Source organism: Colletes gigas, unplaced genomic scaffold (genome assembly GCF_013123115.1).
Source record: "Colletes gigas isolate AHSC1104 unplaced genomic scaffold, ASM1312311v1 Colletes_gigas_Sc00004, whole genome shotgun sequence".
NCBI lineage: Eukaryota > Metazoa > Arthropoda > Insecta > Hymenoptera > Colletidae > Colletes > Colletes gigas.
In genome coordinates, this window is record NW_025106633.1 from 624,386 (window position 1) to 647,155 (window position 22,770).

Genomic DNA, 22,770 nt, shown 5'->3' on the forward strand with positions numbered 1-22,770 from the left:
CTAGAATCTAGGGAATCTTAGGGCATAGGAACACCAACACCGTTTTCAATCGCCATTAGAGTGAAGTCATAAGTTCGATCATAGATGGCACCACCTGCCAATTCCCTGACGTCATTAATCTGTACTTTTCCTTCAAACTCAGTTTAAATAAATTTTGATCGAAGCACCCAATTATTAGTAATTATAGGATGGATTGTTTAAACTTGATGTTTACATTTTTTGTATTATTCGTTTTATAAATCTAAATAACAACTTTAGAAACAGAATTTTTTTGAGATTCTTGTTATTTTTTAGGAATATTGCATCAAAAATAGAATTTACTGCACTCTTCTTGTCAGAATAAATCTTTCATATGTATCACGTGAGACAACGTACTTTTTAATTTGCGCCCAAATGAGTGTAGGTACAGTTGAAACATAATTTTATTATGAGTTTATATCATTGGCTAGAAGGACCAATACAATTTGAGTCACTCGACAAGCCATATTTACATTCAACTTCCATCGTCCATAGAAAGTGGTATAATAGAGTGTTCACACGCCTTCGGTTCGAGGTCCCTTACTACGCTCGTTTCTATGTAAGCAATATCCCTAGCCGTCGGTTAAATTCCCTATTCTTATTTGCTCGGCCAATTTACCGGAACAAAAGCAACTATTAAAAAGGGATGAAATCGAAAGACAAATCCTTGGGAACAGGATGCAGGAACGTGCAGGAGAAAAGGAAATGGCTTAGGGTAGAGAAAAATATGGGGAACGGAAAAACGGAAAAAGCAAAAGATTGCGAGAGGTAGAGGGGGGGTACGGTGGATTTGAAAAAGGCACTAAATTGTAATAGCGTAACACACCAATCGACGATACAAACACAGACTCGCGGTCGATGAATGGAGGCGTGTATTCTGGCGTTCCGCAGTGTGTCATCGTGCCGTCGAAATAGTTGGTGCGGCGTTTTGCTCGCCATCCATCGGCCGTCGCCGCCATTGTTTCCATGGGCGAGCGATCAAGCGTACGATCGAATAAACGAACAACCGGGGGAACGAACGTAGCAAGCAGACGTAAAACGACGCACGCTAGTAGCCATCGAATACCATTGACAGTTAAAAGTTAAAGTCGCGCGGCGTCCAGAGTAATGAAAAGTGTTTGCGTTCCGAATCTTGACGTGTGGCTCGTACTTGTGACTGTCTGGTAAACATAAAAAAGTCGACCACGGAACGTCGTGAGGACTGTACGGTGCGTCGAGTAACAACGAGTGTCCCGTGTTCGTTTTCGTCGTGCGTGGTATTCGTACGGTGATGGTGATGGTGTTAGTGATGATAAAGAGAGTGGTGCGTTGCAATCCTGTGTCGTTCGGCGCGACGAATGCTGTTTTAGTGGATAGATCGGACGCGTCCAGCTCGTTCCTTTGACCGGATCACGCCGATCGTCTCGAGGAAGATCCAACCCGTGAAAAGTAATTTCGCGCCGTACGACGGTCCCCTGTTCCCCCAAAAAAATTCTCCGCATGCGGCACCTTTACCTTTGTAAAACCTTCCCAGGCAATCGTTAAACATACCGTGCAATCACGATCGTCCACACGAGAACTATCCTTCGATCCTGACGGCTCGCTACGCGCGAAACCTTCTTTCCTACCCTGAAACCACGAGCTTCGATCCCAGAACATTATGTGAAATTTTTTGGAGGTTCGCGTCCTTTCTTCGCCACGGTGATTGCGATTCCGAACGTGCAAAGGTTAGTTCCCCACTGGGGCGATCGGTCGACGTACGCTCGAAGAACCGTTCGAAACAAAAGAAACCTATCGATCTTTTCGAGGATTCGATTCTTTTTTTTTTCAAACACGAGCATCGATGAATTCGAATTCGGTACGAGTGAAAATCAAAAGGTTCGGGAAAGCCGGTTTCGTGAAAGACGATACGTGGAAAGAGGTAGCGCGGAAAAGTCGTGGACAAAGGGGGGTTAACAGTTTCGGACAGTTTCGCGGAGCGTCGAAACAGTTCGAAAATAGGAGAAAAGTTAAAGCGAGTACGTGTTCGGCGTTTAAGAGTTCCCCATGCGCAGATCCGCGCCTATTCGCGCATCGCTCGAACGAAAGGGTAGCAGGTATATACGAGGCTCGCGGTAAAGGGAGCACACGTTGAACGAAACGGATCGGAACACGTGTACTTCGTTGAATAATGCATCTCTCACGGTGGCTTCGTTTACAGTCACATTTCGCGGCTATCTCGAAGCACTTTTACCGCACTGTCTACATTGTCGCTGCCGGCAATCACGGCAGACGTTTTTTCCGCTTTCCTACGATCGGTTCGAATCGTTCGACGTCGAGGACCGAATGACGCGCGCCCATTGGTACGTTTCGTTCAAACAATTCCACGAAAACGATCGTTTCGATAAAAGACGCGTCTCGTGTCGGGTTACTGGCCCCGGAATTCGTTCGAACAATTAAATAAAGCGCTTGATCGAATCAGTTCGTCTCTCGAATCGAAATTTGGTTAGATCGACGAGTAGAAAACGAGTGTTTCTTCGAGCGTGAGGGGGGGGGTGGGGAGGGTAAATGCGAGCGCACCAAAATATTGTACTTCGTAACGATTACGATATTAGCGACGATCGTGACGTTTGTATCGTTTCACGTTTCGATTTCACGGATGGTGAATCATAATGTACTTCCAGGATGCTGGGACCTTCCCTTCCGCATCGAAAAGGGAGTCTCGGCCCGACGACGATGTTGATGCTCTTGATTTTATCGTTAAGCGACTTCCACTCAGCGAATGGTGAGTAGCTGATTTTAATGTACCGTAAAAATATATGACGAGTGGCCTGTTTGACAGATATTTCTAAATTTATGAATAGCGTAAACGTAATCAAGAACACGGTAAACAAAGTTAAACAAAAATTCAAAATTCCACACGAAAGAAATCAGGATGTAATTTCTGTTGCAATTGGAAGATGTAAATGATTAGTAACAAAATATAATACCTCGATAAATCTTAGACGTACATTATTTTAAATTGGAACATGTTTTATGTGGCCCACAAAAACTAGAATTTTATTTTATTTAGCTTGCAGAAAATATTATTTTATTTCGTTTGACCAGCAGAAAATATTTTATTTTATTTGTCCCAATAACGAAAAAGTTTTTGGACCACCGACGTGGTGGTTTGCCAGAGCTCGACCGTATTCCAAAATTGGACTGTTCGTCGTTTAATATGCCATTTAAATAGCCAGGTGGTAAAATGTCAGAACAGAATCAATGCTTAACAATAAGGTCGTGACAATTATCCGTAGCGTGGGAAAAAGAGTCGTCTCTGTCGTTCGCTAAAAATAATTCTGTCTCTAACCACTGGCAACTGACACCGGTAGTGTAAAGAACGTGCAGTAGGTGTTTGGAAAAGGTAGAAAAAGTCGGCAATTTTGTTTTCTATTTGCCTTTCTATTTTCGCGCGGAAACCGCGCGAACTCGTTTTCGAATTTACGAGCAACGAAAACGACTGCACCGCGACACTCAACGAACATTACTACTGTGCCCCCCCTCTGCCCCCCTGAATGTTTCGATCAAATTTTTTTTTAAAGCGTTCGGAAGATTTTTTAATTAGAAAATGTTAAAGTTTTATAGTTCCCAGCGACGCTGCGCACGATGACCCACCACCGGATATAGCATTTCATATCTAGATAAAAAATTCCGAATAACTGATAAAAGATAAGCAACTTCTGATCGGTTATTTGCTCGATAAATATTACTATCTGAATTAACAATCATATTACGTTCCACGTACGCGGAATAGAAGCTTATCCGAATAACTGCTAAGTGGAACGAACTCTGCAAATAAATCGTTAGACTGAGGTTTTATTATCTACTAGTATAAACTAGTCGAGCGTGACGGACGACTATAGTTTGAAAACACATTTGTGTACTTTGTCCGCAAATTGAGTTGCCTATACAGGGTGTTCGGTTACACCTGGGAAAAATATTAATGGGAGATTCCAGAGAGCAAAATAAGACGAAAATCAAGAATATCAATTTGTTGACTGAAGCTTCGTTAAAAAATTATTAAAAAATTAAATTGAAAAATTTCAAATCGTTCTGAAAAAATTATATTCGGTTGCAGGGGTCGATTACAATCATTTTTGGTCACTACACATACCCCTGGAATCCTACGTATTTTCGAGAAAAAAATTCCTTACCGAAAATCTAATTTGAGGCCTGAAATGGTTCCCCGAAATTTCATGCGTATCTTTAAAATGTCGTAACTTCTGAACGGATTGGGGGATTTTAATGTTTCAGGCGGCAAACAACGCGTATTTTAGCGAAGAATATGTAGGAATTTTAACAATATTGAAAAAGATGTTCCTTGACCCCGTAAAGTTAAAAAAACACCATAAAAAGGTGTCCAATATTCAAACAGCCATAACTCCTGCAATAGTGAATATATTTCAATGAAACTTTTTTCTGAAGTAGTGCTCAAGAGTACCTACAAAAAAGTATTTGACAACTTTTCTGTAGGGCATCAAACAAAATTATTAAATATGATAAACTTTATTGAAGAAAACTCCTCAGGTGGTAGGTGCCTTTTGTTGACAAAAAAGAAAACTTTTCAAATCGTTCTGGAAAAATTATTTTCGATTGCGGGGGTCAATTACAACCATTTTTGGTCAATAGACATACCCCTGAAATCGTACCCATTTTGTAGAAAAAAATTCGAGGTGTAAAATTTTTCGACAAAATTAAAAAATTTCAAATCGTTCTGGAAAAATTATTTTCGGTTGCGGGGGTCAATTACAATTATTTTTGGTGAATAGACATAGTCTCGAAATCCTGCGTATTTTCGAGAAAAAAATTCTAGAAGGTGTGAAATTTTACGACGAAAAAAAAAATTTCAAATCGTTCTGAAAAAATTATTTTCGGTTGTGGGGGTCAAATACAATCATTTTTGGTGAATAAACATAGCCCCGAAATCCTGCGTATTTTCGAGAAAAAAATTCATTACGGATTGAACTTTAAACGTTAATAACTTTTTAACGAAGCCTCCATCAACAAATTCGAATTCTTGTTTTTCGTCTTATTTTGGCCTCTAATTTCTCCCAGGGTTGGCCGAAACACCCTGCATAGTTTTTACCAGAAGATACAGAACGACTAAACAAAATAAAATTCTCGATTTACGGTGGATCGATCGATACTTATTGTGGGTTATTTGCAATTTATCGAGGGCCACTTGCAGTTTATCGTCTCTCGAAACTTATCGTGAATCACTCGATACTTATCGCGAGTCTCTCGAAACTTATCGCGGGTGAAAGAAAGTTTCGAACGACGAATAAAAAAAAAAAAATCACAGAACAAGAGATAAAAATTAAAATTTTAGAATTCGATGCTACACGACGGTATGGACACAAATTTAATTGTTCCACCGAATGAACGTCATGAATAAATTGCTACGCGTTCGTTTTATTGGTTATTTATTATACAAAACAAATTTTGCGCGTCTCTGGCTCGAAACCGATTCGAATTCCGGTTCCAAGTAATTTGTTTTTCAATTTTTTTTCCCTTATTTTCCCCAGTTTCCTTTTTTTTAAAATAGTGTAAACAATTAAAAGAAAATCAATACAACTCCGATGGAATGAAATTGTGTATTAAAAACGAGGGGAAATTTTATGAAACTATTTCATAATTTTATCAAGGATCACCTAAATATTAATAAAAAATTTGATCGAAATTTAGGGGAATTAACGTTAACATCCAACGTGATAATGCAAAGATAACGAAAATCGATTAAATTGTCGTAGGTTCCTGTGAGTTCCCAGCGAGTTGGGCGGGAGAATGGTACCAGTATGGAAAACTGGTACCGATTGCCATAAATGCGACCATGCTGGATGAGAAGACGTGCGTGGAACGATCGAAAGACTCGTACATCGTGTTGTAAGTATTTAAATGTATTCGAAAATGGTATACGAAATTGTCTACAATAAAAATATTCACGTTAAAGAACAGGTTACGATGATCCTTGTATGTTTCAGCGGCGACAATTGCTATCAATGCTTGATCGTCAACGACCGACACGAGAATGTGATCCAGTATCGCGAAGGTGAGAACGAATTTTCATTGCAAAACTGGCTTGTCCGGTCTATAAATATGTAGAGGGTTGGTCGATAACAATCACCATCTCAAATAGGGTATTTATATTAGGGATGAGACGCTTGAAACTTGCAAATTCATTCGAACTCGAAACTTTGTGCTATTTTTGTAAGTAACTGGTTATTGACTCACTCTGTGTACCATATTTCAACGACACAAATTTCCAAAAGGCTTTAAATATTTTATATCCTGGTGGTCCTGATACTGTTGCAAATAAAAGTGTTTAAAATCTTTGTCACGTTTCTCAAGATACTCTGGGGTGATCTCTTATAGAATTATACGATAGCATAATGGTCTAAATTTCATCTCTTTCCATTTTTTTTTTTTCAGGCTGGTGGTGGCAGGAGCAAGCAGCCTTGGAAGAGATGTGCCAGAATATCAAATCGGACGATACTCTGTACTCCATGTTCCGCGTGAATTCCAAGCCCATACCCTGCCCTTTCAGCGGATCATCGTTCACATTTAGCTACGACAAGGGGTACGGCGAATGCGCGGCGCCCGTCAGCCTCGCGGAAAAGTGCACCGACGAGAGCAAATTGCTTCTCAAGTATCAATCCTGCCCGGACGTCGCGAAAAGCGAGAGTAACAGTGAGTCCTCGAATACTGAAATCGTCGTCGAGCCCATTCCCTTTGTTCCCTTTTTGTTTTTCGCTTATTCCTTTATTCATTACCGAGAATTAAACCCATTTTATGCAAAACAAACAAAAATAATGAAAAGAGAAATTAGAAACATATTACAGAAAATAAGTAATAACATATAAAAGCTTCAGGCAAGAACAAGCATTAGAGAAAAAGATATAGCGAGAATTTCAAATACAATTTGTTGGTAATAAGAGTATAGAAGCATCAGCAAGTAGTAATATTCAGGCAAGTATAAAGCTTCAGGCAAGAACAAACATTAGAGAAAAAGATATAGCGAGAATTTCAAATACAATTTGTTGGTAATAAGAGTATAGAAGCATCAGCAAGTAGTAATATTTATTTGCCCGTGTACAATGTACAACGATGTGTCGCCTAAGGACTCGGGGACCGAAAATATCTTTATTGCTTTTAACGATAACAGGAAATCTATTTCTGGAGGAAAATATTTGTTTCAAATAGCCGTATGTTGTAACGCGGGTGTTTTTCTGTTAGGGTGATCGACATTTTTCTAAATTTAATAATTTATTTTGGTTCCTAAATATAATGCTTAGCTGCATAAATCTAAATGTTTGGATGCCCGAGAAACGTTCATCCAGCTCGTGCCTAAATCGAGAAACTAACAATAAGCGCGCGACAGTGGACGTTCGCATGGCCCTATTGTGACATTTATTCGGCTCAATTACGCTGCTCGCTCGGCACTTTTCTCATGGATTCTCGCGACTAACTCTGGCACTCAACTGATCAAGAAAATAGGTTACAAAAATATTTAGACCCCCGGTGTTCATCGTATTGAATACATTATGCAATGTTCTATTCTTGTCCATTTAATGCTATTGAATAGATGAATATTAAACTCCTCCTATACGTTAAATCATGATTTTATATGAATAACATTTCAAAAGGTCGCTCAAAGTTCAACGGATTGTACATGATTTAATCTTCCAGTTATATTATTCCATTTAGACGGACGTCAATGTTTTTAAATATAGAAGCCTGAGGATGAATATTTTTTGAATTTCACGCATGAAAATTTTGCTACTATTGCTGTTTGCATATCCTATTATCAAAGTTCAAATTATGTTTATAATTCTTATCAAATTCGAAGTAGCAAAAATAGTCGTTGTTGGCTCCCACAAAATGTGTGGAGTTATGTAGTAAATAGATTAGTACAATAACTATTTACAAACACCTTAAATTTATTAGCAAAATATATATATGTTACAGTGAAACACCGAAATCTGGAGAATGTCGACTTTCACCGGTGAATGTCAACATTCACATAGTCGCTTAGTGTATGACCGAAATATTTGCTAAACACCCTCATTTCTGACTTACACCGGTAAATGTTGACATTCACCATGCACTAATGGTGAGTGTTGAACATGTTGGAGATTTATATTTTCTTCTCCGTAATTCAGTCGCTATAAAACGTCACAAGGGTGACGTAACTTTTTCGCCTCTCTTTCTGAAAGGATCTAACCCAGACCTAACCCAGACCTAACCCAGACCTAACCCAGACCTAACCCAGACCTAACCCAGACCTAACCCAGACCTAACCCAGACCTAACCCAGACCTAACCCAGATCTAACCCAGACCTAACCGAGATCTAACCCAGACCTAACCGAGACCTAACCGAGACCTAACCGAGACCTAACCCAGACCTAACCGAAATCTAATCCAGACCTAACCCAGACCTAACCGAAATTTAATCCAGACCTAACCCAGACCTGACCCAGACCCTAGATTTGGGTTAGGTCTGGGTTAGGTCTGGATTAGATTTCGGTTAGGTCTGGGTTAGGTCTGGATTAGATCTGAGTTAGGTCTGGGTTAGGTCTGGGTTAGGTCTGGATTAGATTTGAGTTAGGTCTGGGTTAGGTCTGGGTTAGATCTGAGTTAGGTCTGGGTTAGGTCTGGGTTAGGTCTGGGTTAGGTCTGGAATAAGTCTGGGTTAGGTCTGGATTAGGTCTGGGTTAGGTCTGGGTTAGAAAAAGATCACGATTTACTGCAGTATCCATTTAGTATAAATTAGGGTATCGGGGAAAAAATTAAGAAAACGTTGCTCGCGTTATCAAAGCTTGCATAAGACTGACAAAGCTGATTGACTCCGAGCAGAACAAAGGATTTGGCAGGAGAGAACCAGTCGCTTGTTTTTTGACTCTTCTGTTTTGGACCTCCACCAGAGCATATCTGTGATTGTCGACACACACCGGAGAGGGTCCGAATGTACAACAATGTAATGAAATATTCGATATTTCACCGACGTATTTGGTATCTGTTGACATTCACCGGTGAAAGTTGAGATTCTCCAATTTCGGTCATTCACGGTAACATATACACAGATAATGTGTTAAGAGTGGTTCGTAAAGTTCTTGAAGTCTACTCTGTTCAAACTTGATTTCTCTAGTATACTCTGGTAATTGTTTGCTTGTGACTGATGTAACTTGTAATTAGTGGTCTATGTATCTGTAATTGAGTTCTGTTCTATTGTAACTTGTAAATGTTCTGACTGTAATTTGTCAGTGTCCTGGCTGTAACTTGTAACTGAGTTCTATTGTAACTTGTAATTGTTCTGATTTTGTAACTTGCTCTGACTGTAACTGAGTTCATCCATTTCAATAGTGATTATAAACGAAGTTCAAAAAATAGTTAAAAAAATCCCTCGTGGGCCAGTCCTCCCAAACTCCAAATCCCACCCACTGAGGGTCGTACAGGGGTGGGTGTCCATGATCCCAAGGGGCAGGTAAATGGGCCCAAAGTACAGTGAAACTAATAAGGTGTGCTAAATGGCTTTAGGGTACAAAAATTCCTACTGTCAAAAAAGGTACATTTGCTCATCTGAGCAAATTAAGTAATTTAAGTAATATTGAAAATAAATTCAGTGTCCTATAATATAAAATGTTTGGAATTCCAAGCAGTCGTATTTGATAAAGATATGGTATCAAAGGCAAACAAGATTATGAATCAGACCAGTGTTTCTCAGGAAAAGAAGTATTCGATGGTCTAAAAATAAAATATTGATCTCATAGAAAATTTCATGAATTTGGTCTGTCTGCGAACGTGATAATTAATGCAAGCCTTGAACCTAACTTCAATTATGCCATATCCTTACAAGATAGATAATTTTTTAACAACCTGAGAACGATTACTTACGCGTGATAGGATGTTTTAAATCGATGGTTTTCGTTTCTCTTCAGCGGAAGAATTACAGTGTCTCGCTGTATGGAACGATGGCCGCAATAAGTACCTCGTTGGAACGTTGAAAGGGCGAAGTGTATCGGGTGCAGAGAAAACGTACAGGTATGGGGTACCTTCAAACGATTGCATTCCGACACCGTGCACGATGAATTCTCATTTTTATTCTCGCTTATTGCACACGCGTGGACAGATGTTTCCTGTACGAGGAGAAGACGCACCATCAGGGGAAAGTGGTGTATCTGCTTGCCCAATCGGGTGAACCGACATGCAACGGCCTAACCACAGTCTCTGAAGGATCACCTTCGATCAAGCTTATGAAAGGTACGAAATCCACTTGTCTATCTTTCGTTAGAGCCTCTCAAAAACTGTTATTCCGAAGAAAGTGTTCGAAATGTTTGCCCCATATATTAGGTTAGGAAAAAGAAATTCATTATTTTTCACATACAAGGAACCATCGCGAACGGTCCGGCTTCGATTTTCATGTAACTTTGTACACTTATAAAGCAGCCAAAAATAATCGACACGTATTTTTTTTTAGCTGCGGTACCTCGAGTTTAAGGGGTGAAACCACCCCTTGAAGTTTTGGCTCGAAACGGCTATCTCGAAAACGGAAAGACATACAAAAAAATTGTTAATGGGCGAGGTTGATGGTTTCTTATGTACAACAACATGGTGTTAAAAAATTAAAAAAAATACAATTTGTTTATAACAAAAAAAAATTTATTAACTTAATTTTTCATTTTATTGAAATTTTCATAATGACAAAAAATGACGAGCATTTTATTCCAAATCCATTGGTATGCGATTTTTTAAAATTGCCACCTACAGTTTTGCAGATTTTGATGATTTACATCTTGCGCGCACATCCATTATGGTAGTAGCCGTTCTAACTTTGATTTTAATGAAGCACTGTAGGCTTGCACTACTTCTAGAGGACAAAATCGGGAAAAATACAAGAATACCAATTTGTTGATGGAGGCTTCGTTAAGAAATTATTAACGTTTAAAGTTCCGCCCGTACTGAATTTTTTTCTCCGAAATGCCCAAGATTTCGGGGGAATGTGTAATGACCAAAAATGATTGTAATCGACCCCTGCAACCGAAAATAATTTTTTCAGAATGGTTTGAAATTTTTTAATTTCGTTGAAAAGTTTCACACATTCTCGAATTTTTTTCTCAAAAGTGCGTAGGATTTCGGGGGTATATATATTGACCAAAAATGATTGAAATTGACTCCCGCAACTGAAAATAATTTTTTTAGAACGATTTGAAATTTTTTTTTTCGCTGAAAAATTTAGGCACCTACGCCCTGTCGATTTTTCTTAAAAATTCGTTTTTCATTTTTAATAATTTTGTTTGACGCCCTACAAAAACGTTGGCCAATACTTTTTTGTAGGTACCTATGAGCTCTACTTCAGAAAAAAGTTTCATTGAAATATATTCACTATTGTAGGAATTATGGCTGTTTGAAGATTGGACCATTTTTATGGGGTTTTTCTCATTTTGCGTGGTCAAGGATCAACTTTTTGCATATTTTTGCGATTTCTACGTATTCTTGATTAAAGTACGCGTCGTTTGCATTTTTGAAAATTAAAATCCTTCAATCCGTTCAGAAGTTATGACATTTTAAAGATCCGCATGAAATTTTCGGACAACATTTCTGGCCATAAATTACATTTTCGATTAGGAATTTTTTTCTCGAAAGTGCGTAGGATTTCGTGGGTATATGTATTGACCAAAAATGATTGTAATTGGCCCCCGCAACCGAAAATAATTTTTTCCTGGAGGATTTGAAATTTTTTAATTTAATTTTTTAATAACTTTTTAACGAAGGCTCAATCAACAAATTGATATTCTTGATTTTCGTCTTATTCTGGCCTCTAGAATCTCCCATTAAAATTTTTCCCAAGGGTGGCCGAACTTTTCCAAATCCATTGGTATGTAATATTTTAAAATTGCCTCTTTTAAAAAATCGCGTACCAATGGATTTGGAATAAAATGCTCGTCATTTTTTGTCATTATGAAAATTTCAATAAAATGAAAAATTAAGTTAATACATTTTTTTTTGTTATAAACAAATTGTATTTTTTTAAATTTTTTAACACCATGTTGTTGTACATAAGAAACCATCAACCTCGTCCATTAACAATTTTTTTGTATGTCTTTCCGTTTTCGAGATAGCCGTTTCGAGCCAAAACTTCAAGGGGTGGTTTCACCCCTTAAACTCGAGTTACCGCAGCTAAAAAAAAATACGTGTCGATTATTTTTGGCTGCTTTATAAGTGTACAAAGTTTCATGAAAATCGAAGCCGGACCGTTCGCGATGGTTCCTTGTTAGATGGCTGTAGTGATATATGTATATCTTGTAAAGCAGCCATAGCACCAACAAAACAGTTTTAAACCATTTGCATAAAGCTGGCTTAAAAACAAAATGGTACATATTTCACCCAAGTCGAATAATCCGCAGCATGTTAAATAAAGTCTTGAAATAAACGTGAAGATAATGGATTTCTTTCTCCCCGATCTAATATTTCTCGATTACTCCTCAAAATACTTAATAAATGTGACAAAGTAAGTTGTGATTCTCGACAGTCGACAAGGAGCACAACAGATGCAAGTATCCATCTTGGATCACCGAGCATCACGACTGGCACTCTTTGGATGGCACTAAGGTTTATCACTTCACGAACAAAAACGCAACGCTTAAGGTTCGGGTTCAGGATACCGAGGGGGACACGTTTCACGAGGAGAAGGTCGTCTGTCACAATTTGGAGAAGTTGCAACTCGCCGATAATTCCCAGGGATACAAAATGAAGCTGATCGCCCACGTAACAAGCGGCTGGTGAGTAAACGTTGCAGCGTTCAGATTGTGAAACCCGAAATGTAAATGAAAATTACGTGTCGTTGCAGCGATATTGGTTACGTCTGCATGATCTTTCACAAAAGAGATCACCATGTCATAGAGCTGCAACAGTCGGATCAAAAGGCCATAATGCCGGACGAAGCTTGCTCCCTCTCGGATACATCCGCCATGCCCTATACCACGCTAATAAGTGAGTAATTACGACTGTCGATTGCTGTTAAACTTTCAGTGTTCTTTCACAAGCTGAAATTCCGTTCTCCTTTTATCTTATTCTTTATTATTTGGTCGTTGAGCATGCGACAACTGTATTGCTTGGCAGTCAAGTGGTTAAGAACTTGATCGATCAATTTTTCGTTTTGCAGGTTCTTCGTTGCGTCAGAGGAAGTGCCCCAATCCCGGTCGTTACGTGACACTGGGATTTGCGCCGTTTCATTTGCCCAACGCGTCGTTCCGTCGACAACGTCGCAGCGACAAACGGTCTTCCAGGCTCACCAAAAGGAGAGCTTGGAACGAAGATATGCAGCAAATGAAGCCGCACGAGCAGCAACAACGACAACACCAATCGCAGCAGCAACAACATCACCATCATCATCACCATCACCAACACGGAGGAGAGCAACAGCAACAGGAGCACGGAGAGGAATGTAAGAGCACGAATATTCAGATCGGTTGTACCACGTCGGATCAGAACGAAATGGTCGTTAGACAAACGTGTGACGGAGAAGAAGCAAGTAAGTATTGCCTTAATGCACCTGTCTAGTTCGAAGCTTAATAAATTGTTGAATTACTGAATCATGGATCTCCATTTTAATCGCCTCCGAACTAGATGGAGCCACTGAAACAGTTATCGAGATGTTCTCTTTCGAACTTCTTGGAGTGTTAATGCAACCGATTCTTTTGCAGCGTATTACTGTCACGGAAGTTGGGAAGAAAGAGGCACTTGGTACACGATAGTGTCGCAGAAAACCAATCAAGCTTCCTCGGGACTAGGACAGACCTTCTGTTTTTCTATGCGATTCGACGGCAACACGGGGAAACAATCGACGACCGGAAGGACCAGTAGAACGAAACTCTCCGAACAGGAACTTTGGTCCACGAGATTGGATCGTGTTTGTCGGAGAGAAACCGTTGGCGAGGACGAATGGTCCCACACCCTCGTCGGACAAGGTACTTCTAACTAACAGTTATTCTCCAAAATCGTCCTTTCGTGCATACACGAAAATTCGATATATGACGTTTTCGTATATTGTTTATATGTGCTATTTTTCTAATTGTCTTTTCAGGTGTTTGTGAAGACGTAACGAAGGCAGCTTCCAGCTTAGCGCCACTATTTTCCCTGTCCAGAATCCTGTTCATCGTCACTGTGGGAAATTGCGCGGCGTACAAGTACCTATTAAGATGATATGCGAACTTAAAGTGAAACGAAGCCGATGCTCGTGACAGGGCCGTTCCTTCGAACGTTTATGCGAAACGAGCAAGTGAGGCTGGCAAACCCCGATGATTCCGCGCGCTTTTTTCGGCCATCGAGACCAAGAGTGGAGCGGTTCGATCCGAGCGACGCGATTCGTCGATCGAAGACGCGAGACTCGACCACACGGCCAACGGATCCCGCGCGCTCGATTGCGTTTTCTTTTCGAATTTCCGGCCCGTTTGATCGGCAGCGTGCGAGATTTATCGATTCCCCCCGCTCCCTTTCATACGCCCAATATTTCTTCGACTTGTAAGAACACGACGGTTTTCGGGTTTTGTAATACTTTTCCAACTATCCTGTTACCTTATTCGCATTTTCGCCCACTCCCGTATACTTAGAGACGTACTTAGATTCTAGGTCTTAGGCCCGTCCGTTTCGTGCGATAATCGAGAGTTTTTGTGCGACGATGTCTATTTACATCCTGTGAATTTATATATATTTGCACTTATATTTTTTATATGTAGGAGTACGTTGAAAAAGGGGAGCAAAGTGTTCGCCGACACGCCGGGAAACCACGGACATTAGTTTAAATGTGAGGAGTGCGAGCAACGACGGCCTCGATCGTTTATTTTTTTTTTATATTTTTATATATATTTTTGCCAATACGAGATTTCTTAAGCACGAGGCGTTAACGTCCGATCGACGAGCCTAGAACGTGCACCCGCAGCTTTTGTAAATATAAGCAGGTTATAAGCGAGTCAAGACCACGTTCGATTTAATCGCGAGCGACATCGATATAATCCTACAACTACGAATTTGGTTAATTTAACGCGTAACAACTACGATAAGAGAATACTTTTTACCTCTTAACTAGCTACACTTTGTATATAATAATTTAAGCACTGTATAAAGACTGTTTTTAACGAGTATAGAGTTTTCCACTCACGGCCGTGTCCGATTATCGTGCACCGCCCTGATAACCGACTTGTTCGTCGAATTTCCTTTCGTTACCGCGAATCATCGACGGACGATTGTCGGCGTCAATGGGACAAATTCGCGTAGCACGCGCTCGAACATTTACACGCGAGATACGCGAGGCCAATGCCATGTACCATGTATCGAGTCGTTAATGGACATTGGATATAATTGTTACCAAGATTCAATAGCAGAGAGTATACGTGCACGAATCATTTCGCGTGATTTTTATATTCGTTTCGCCTATGGATTTCGTTCAGATCTGGTATAAACGTATCGCGCCTAACCGTAACATCGTATCTGATACTTGTTGAAATTTACTGATGATACGGCTTGTCCATTAACCTCGTTACGATTCACAACGTTTGTTAAGTTTATACATAAATTAGCCGATCGCGATGGAGGTGAACTCTTTAATACAATACAGAACACAAACACGTTATATACACATACACGCGCACACACACATATACTATATATATATACATATATATATACACAATTATAAAAGATTGAGACTGTTCCGAAATTCAGATAATTAGAATATACGTGTACGACGATGCATTGGTTCTAACCCGTAAGGTAGACAAATTTTTAATATCGAGATAAATTTTTATTTTTATACGCATAAAACTATCGTTCCCAGTTCGACCCTCGTCCGCACCTACCGTTCTCCGACTTGTTTCACCCGTTGGGATCATCTTGCCACTGATTCACCTAACCCAGACCCGAAACCCCTGCACGCTCCCTTCGGCCTCTGGTTTATATACTTCACTTTGTTCCTGACGTATTTTATACTTTTTCATAGGAACGAGCGCATAACGGAATGTTATTTGATTATAGTTTCGCCGAACGCGTCTCTATGCGTCTACGGGTGAAGAAAACTGTCGTTCGCGAAACGAATAATTTATAATTTTATTTGATTATTTATCAATGATGCAACGCAAAAGTCTCTGGCTAAACTAAATGCTCGCAGAAATTATATTTATTAAAATATACAAGGTGTTTGGCCAACCCTGGGAAAAATTTTAATGGGAGATTCTGGGGGCCAAAATAAGACGAAAATCAAGAATAGCAATTTGTTGATCGAGGCTTCGTTAAAAAGTTATTAGCATTCAAAGTTCCGCCTGTAGATAGGCAACCTGCGTACAGCTGCGTGCGCATGGTAGTGGTTCTCGCGCAGTGGTAATGCGCAGCTGTTCGCAGATCGCCGTTCTACAAGCAGAACTTTAAACGTTAATAACTTTTTAACGAAGCCTCGATCAACAAATTGGTATTCTTGATTTTCGTCTTATTTTGGCTCCTAGAATCTCCCATTAAAATTTTTCCCAGGGTCGAACACTCTGTATATTGCAAACAATGTGATACGAGAAACCACACAAATTTTCTTCTACTTCGAAGGACGCTAGTTACAAGAAAAAAATCTACGCATAAACTTTTCGATTTTTCCGGACAAATATTGTACGATCTTTTTTATTTAATTTTTACGCGTACTTATAAGCACGATTATTACGAAATAAAACTGTTGAAATTTATTTGAGGGAGATAGCTTTTCCTGCGTTTCTCGAGACGAAATGTTTTCTGGATCCCTGTCGAACAGACGCGTAGACACGCGGGGATTCGAGTGACCGTCGATCACGATAACCGACCACGAAGCAGAGACGGGCGAAATTCTGTTCGAGCAAATTAGGTACTCGATGAAATCAATTCGTAGCGATTCGCTCGTACGAACGTTTAAATTATTTAACGGGTGACGGGTCGAGAGATGGATATATTTATTCTCGTTTCAAGGATTAGCGTTTAAACGGAATTTGGCTCGTCTCTGCCGCGAAGGACCTACGAACGAGTGCGTACGCTGGTTTTGTACATTCTGTGTGTCGGATGCGAGTTTGCAATACCGGAGCGTGTGTACTCCGTAATACTGTACGCTTACGGTAGTCTATTGTTTCTTTACCATTGTGATGTCAACGCAACAACGACGTTCACGACGACGATGACGACGTTAACGACGAAGACGACTTTGACGACGAAGATGATACGATACAAAATAAAATAAAAAAAAATATATATATTAAAAAGGAAAAAAAAAAAAAAAAGAATATTAGCGTTTAAGGGAAAAAGCTCGCGCGTTGCTCGTCTCTCGGCGGCAGAGCCTAACTAACGAAGACGTTATTCGATCGTACGCCGTTGCGGATTTACGGGCAGCAAGCGTATTGGATGTAAGCAATGATGGTTACAATGGCGTTTCGATAGGGGTACGCGACCGTTCGTTCCTAAACGGAGAAACTTACGCGACGAACACACATGACGTTGCGGCCCGAAAAAGGCTAGGGAGAAGCGATTGTTGTTCGCTGCCTCGGTCCCGGATATAGATCGATGTTGTTTGTTTGTTCGAGAGCATTTGGAACAGCAAAACTTGTTCGATCGACGAACGTCGACGGTCGAAAGCGGTGCCGACGTCTTCGTTTCGCCCAGGTCCGCTGATCGAACGTTGTGACCCACAACTAAGAGCTACACTGTGTGTAACGTTTATTATTATATTTTGAATATGACGAAATACACATACATGTACAGAATACACCCAGAGAGATCTATACCCTGCCACATATATGGTATAAACATATGTAGGGCGTTCAGTCATTCCAGGGAAAAATTTTAATGGCGGATTCTAGAGGCTAAAATAAGACGAAAATCAAGGATACTAATTTGTTGATTGAAGCTTCGTTAACAAGTTATTAATGTTCAAAGTTCCGCCTGTGGAACGTCGATCTGCGAACAGCTGCGCGCGCACGATAGTGGTTCTCACTACAGGCGAGGTATACGAGTAGACCTTACATCCAATATATTTATTTTTCTGGAGCTTTAGAGCTCCATTAATACGCATTCTTTGAATTTTGAATCATTAAAATCCTTCCATCCGTCCAGAAGTTATGATTTTTTAACTTCACAGTATATTTTCGGTAATGAATTTTTTTCTCGAAAGTGAGTAGGATTTCGGGGGTATGTCTATTCACCAAAAATGATTGTAATTGACCCCCCCCCCCCAACCGAAAATATTTTTTTCAAAACGATTTGGAATTTTTTTTTTCGTCGAAAAATTTCACACCTTCTCGAATTTTTTTCTCGAAAGTGGGTAGTATTTCGAAGGTATGTCTAATGATAAAAAATAATTGTAATTGACCCCCGAAACCGAAAATAATTTTTCCAGAACGATTTGAAATTTTTTTTTCCATCGAATTTAGGCACCTAATTAGATTTTCGGCAAGGAATTTTTTTCTCGAAAATGCGTAGGATTTCGGGGGTATGTCTAATGATAAAAAATGATTGTAATTGACCCCCGAAACCGAAAATAATTTTTCCAGAACGATTTGAAATTTTTGAATTTAATTGTTAATAACTTTTTAACGAAGCCTCCATTAACAAATTGGTATTCTTGATTTTCGACTTATTTTGGCCTCTGGAATCTCCAAATAAAATTTTTCCCAGGGGTGGCCGAACATCCTGTATAAATTCGCGAGCGCATGCGTGTTGCCAATGGTTTCGAGGGACCAGCGTTTTGGCAAACTGTAATCTGATTATTTTTTAATGTAATATTAATATAACATTGATTTCTTTGTTGCATATCCGTGATAATCTGTTTATGTTAGATTTTCCCCGGGAACGTGATTCGTTTATTTCGTATACGAGGACCAATTCAACGTTTTCCACCCCCTTTTGGATCCTCATTTGGCGAAATGCGGATTTCATGCGTTCACGGCGCAATATGGAGAATATATGCAAAACGTATGAATATTTCATAAATTAATATAATAATATCGGCATTTCGTTTCGCGTAAGTGCGTACATCCTGCACACATTTAACATATACTTTTTATATTCGTGTACGCTATAAATGTGTAATATCCGGTCTAACGGGAATTAATGGAGAAGTTTATTCGCCTTTTTACAATGTGTAATCGATTTAAGGGTGGATTCTCGCGTAACAGAGTATAAATTTAAAGTTTCCTTTTCTATTTTTTTCATGAAGAATTAATTCTATTGTATTAGACTCTTAGGGACATAAGAGAGTCCTTGAAACTGTACGAAAATATTTTTTTGGTCCACTTTTTATTATTTTGTATTAAATATTAGTTACTTAAGACTTTTAATCATATCCAACGATGTAATTATAGTTGGTGTACATCCATCATAGAAAAATTCTCTTAAAATTGGTTGGTTTCTACTAATATTGAACTCAAATATGCAACATTTAAAAAACTATAGCATTTTGAAGAAAAAATTTCTATATCAAAAAGAAATTTTTTTTTCAAAATGCTAACAATTTATGTCGATATAGAAATACCTAAGAAATAATTTTCATCGTTTTTAAAAAATCAAATTCATGAAAATTGTTCATTAAACCATTTTCAGTATCATTTTTATATTATTTTTGTAATATATTTTAGAACGGCTTCTCGGAAAAATTGCGTTTTAACGAACTTTCAACGTAATTGAAATATCATAATTTTTAATTTTTTTACACGCGTTATCATCAAAGCAAAAATAAATACGAAACGAACTTCATATTAAATCTCCATTATTCGAATTTCTGGTCGAATTATTACCGGACTGCAAATGAAGCATTCGATAAAATTTGTTTCTTATCGCTTTTAACAGAAAATGAGAAATTACGAATATGTTACAAGTACAAAACAAAATATAAATAATTTTCGCTGTTCCAAATTCTTTACCTTTCAGTTTCTTTTTTAATATTTTCGCTATTACTGAAAATTTTAACCATTGTTTTTAATAATAATAAAACTATATCAATACGAATGCTTCCCTAAATTATAACTTTTATTATTAATTATTAAAAATAGGTTCCTTCTGAAGATACGTGAGTTTTACAACGTCTCTTGAAACATTTATGATATGCCTCTTCCGAGACGGTGTAAAAAAAGGCTGACGAATCCTTTTGAAGGTTCGATATGGCGTGGGACTGCTTTTCTTGCAATTTGGGGAATAAAAGGTAGCTCGGAGAGCCAAATCAAGCGAATACCATGGGTAGTTGAGCGCTACGACGTCCTTTGTAGTCTCAAAGTGGCGAAAACTGATAGGTTTAGCCTTTTGCGCCATCGTAATTTTATCGACAAACGTGAAAAAGGTCACCTGTGGCGCCACGGTTAATGACACCTACTCCGTATCAATCGAGTCGTGCCATAAATAATTGCCATTTTCTTATATCAACTGCCCTTGAAAATAATTAACAAAATAATTCAATCTAAAACGTATTCCCCAGTAATCTCTATCGTTGCCCGTTTAGATGGCAAGTCTGTCGCCCTAAGCTAAAATGGCGTATCTCGAGGGTGCGTTTCTTTCGATTTTGCATCTAAATTGCCTAGATTCTCCTTGAATTTTTAATATACATCCAACATCATAATATTCATCTTTAACATCACTGACCAAAACTCGAATTCGACTTTCCATAATTATTATTCATATATTCTAAATAAACCAATTTATAGTGGCGGTATATGTATGAATACGAAACTCGACTAAAAGCTAAGGTATGATTTTTTGGTTTAGGTTAATTTAATTTCGATGAAAAGAAATTTTCGAAATTAAAAGGACTCTTGAACGTTGCTAGAATCGGTAATGATTTTACAGTTTAAATCGTTTCGTGAAAGAAATGGAACGAATAGTAATTAGCGGAGTTTAAACAAAAAATAGGACCATCTTAGTAGTTTTTTAGCTCAAAAATTTTTTCTTCTCGCTGTATGTGGCCCAGTTCCTCAAAAGCACGACACTCTTACGAGCGACGAGTGTTGGTCGTTCTGCTTGCAGTTATTCTTGCACTTTCGCTAACTACTGGACATACGGTTCTGCCCTAACTGTTTCATTACGCTGCAGTAACTCGTAATGGATCAAAAAAGAACCTTTCTCTTCCGTCTTTAAGTCAACATCTTAAATTATTTCTCTACTTCGCGATATTTTCGAGTTTACTCCGACAAGTGTGTTTACGTTGCTATAGGTTGATCCTGGAACAACCAGATATTTTAATAACCAACAAAACGGAGACGTAGGTAATTTTTATTCGTTCAGTTGCAATGTTATTCGTTTTATAATACAAATTAAAATTATCCTATCACGTTTTCATTTTATTTTGGAATTTTTTGAAAGAATTTTGCTGGTCTCTGGCTCAAATTGATCTTGGAATAGCCAAATATCTTTCGAATAACAAATAACCAACAAAATGGAGACGTAGAAAATTTTAATTCGTTCATTGCAATGTACTTTGTTTTAAAAATACAAATTACAATTTTCCTATCACGTTATCATTTTACTTTGGAATTTTTTGAATGAATTTTGCTGGTCTCTGGCTCAAATTGATCTTGGAATAGCCAAATATCTTTCGAGTAACAAATAACCAACAAAATGGAGACGTAGAATATTTTTATTCATTCATTGCAATGTACTTTGTTTTAAAAATACAAATTACAATTTTCCTATCACGTTATCATTTTACTTTGGAATTTGTTGAATGAATTTTGCTGGTCTCTGGCTCAAATTCATCTTGGAATAGCCAAATATCTTTCGAGTAACAAATAACCAACAAAATGGAGACGTAGAACCTTTTTATTCGTTCATTGCAATGTACTTTCTTTTAAAAATACAAATTACAATTTTCTTATTACGTTTTCACTTACTTTGGAATTTTTTGAAAGAATTTTGCTGGTTTCTGGCTCAAATTGATCTTGGAATAGCCAAATATCTTTCGAGTAACAAATAACCAACAAAATGGAGACGTAGAATATTTTTATTCATTCATTGCAATGTACTTTGTTTTAAAAATACAAATTACAATTTTCCTATCACGTTATCATTTTACTTTGGAATTTGTTGAATGAATTTTGCTGGTCTCTGGCTCAAATTCATCTTGGAATAGCCAAATATCTTTCGAGTAACAAATAACCAACAAAATGGAGACGTAGAACCTTTTTATTCGTTCATTGCAATGTACTTTGTTTTAAAAATACAAATTACAATTTTCCTATCACGTTATCATTTTACTTTGGAATTTTTTGAATGAATTTTGCTGGTCTCTGGCTCAAATTGATCCTGGAATAGCTAAATATTTTTCGAATAACAAATAACCAACAAAATGGAGACGTAGACAATTTTTATTCGTTCATTGCAATGTACTTTGTTTTAAAAATACAAATTACAATTTTTCTATGAAGTCTTCATTTTATTTTGAAATTTAATGAAAGAATTTTGTTGATTTCTGGCTCAAATTGATCCTGGAATAGCCAAATATCTTTCGAATAACAAATAACCAACAAAATGGAGACGTAGAAAATTTTTATTCGTTCATTGTAATGCACTTTATTTTATAATACAAATTAAAATTTTCTTATTACGTTTTCATTTTACTATGGAAATTTTGAAAGAATTTTGCTGGTTTCTGGCTCAAATTGATCTTGGAATAGCCAAATATTTTTCGAATAACAAATAACCAACAAAATGGAGACGTAGAACATTTTTATTCATTCATTGCAATGTAATTCGTTTTATAATACAAATTAAAA

General features: G+C 38.1%; 1 protein-coding gene across 3 annotated transcripts in view; it reads left to right on the top strand.

The window, feature by feature from the left end:
- Nucleotides 1-16,141, top strand: part of LOC122405488 — a 35,748-nt gene extending 19,607 nt beyond the window's left edge. Inside the window, exons 1-12 of one of the 3 annotated variants that reach the window (XM_043410280.1) lie at nt 886-1,724; nt 2,661-2,761; nt 5,769-5,901; nt 6,000-6,067; nt 6,448-6,705; nt 9,955-10,057; nt 10,146-10,276; nt 12,546-12,795; nt 12,864-13,006; nt 13,179-13,547; nt 13,720-13,983; nt 14,100-16,141. In XM_043410280.1, the coding sequence (XP_043266215.1) occupies nt 2,662-2,761; nt 5,769-5,901; nt 6,000-6,067; nt 6,448-6,705; nt 9,955-10,057; nt 10,146-10,276; nt 12,546-12,795; nt 12,864-13,006; nt 13,179-13,547; nt 13,720-13,983; nt 14,100-14,218 (1,938 nt within the window). In that variant the 5' untranslated portion in view covers nt 886-1,724; nt 2,661 and the 3' untranslated portion in view covers nt 14,219-16,141. Of the gene's footprint in view, nt 1-885; nt 1,725-2,220; nt 2,340-2,660; nt 2,762-5,768; nt 5,902-5,999; nt 6,068-6,447; nt 6,706-9,954; nt 10,058-10,145; nt 10,277-12,545; nt 12,796-12,863; nt 13,007-13,178; nt 13,548-13,719; nt 13,984-14,099 lie in introns of those variants that run through there. The other 2 variants (XM_043410279.1, XM_043410281.1) reach the window with 2 other exon arrangements.
- Nucleotides 16,142-22,770: the final 6,629 nt, after the last annotated feature.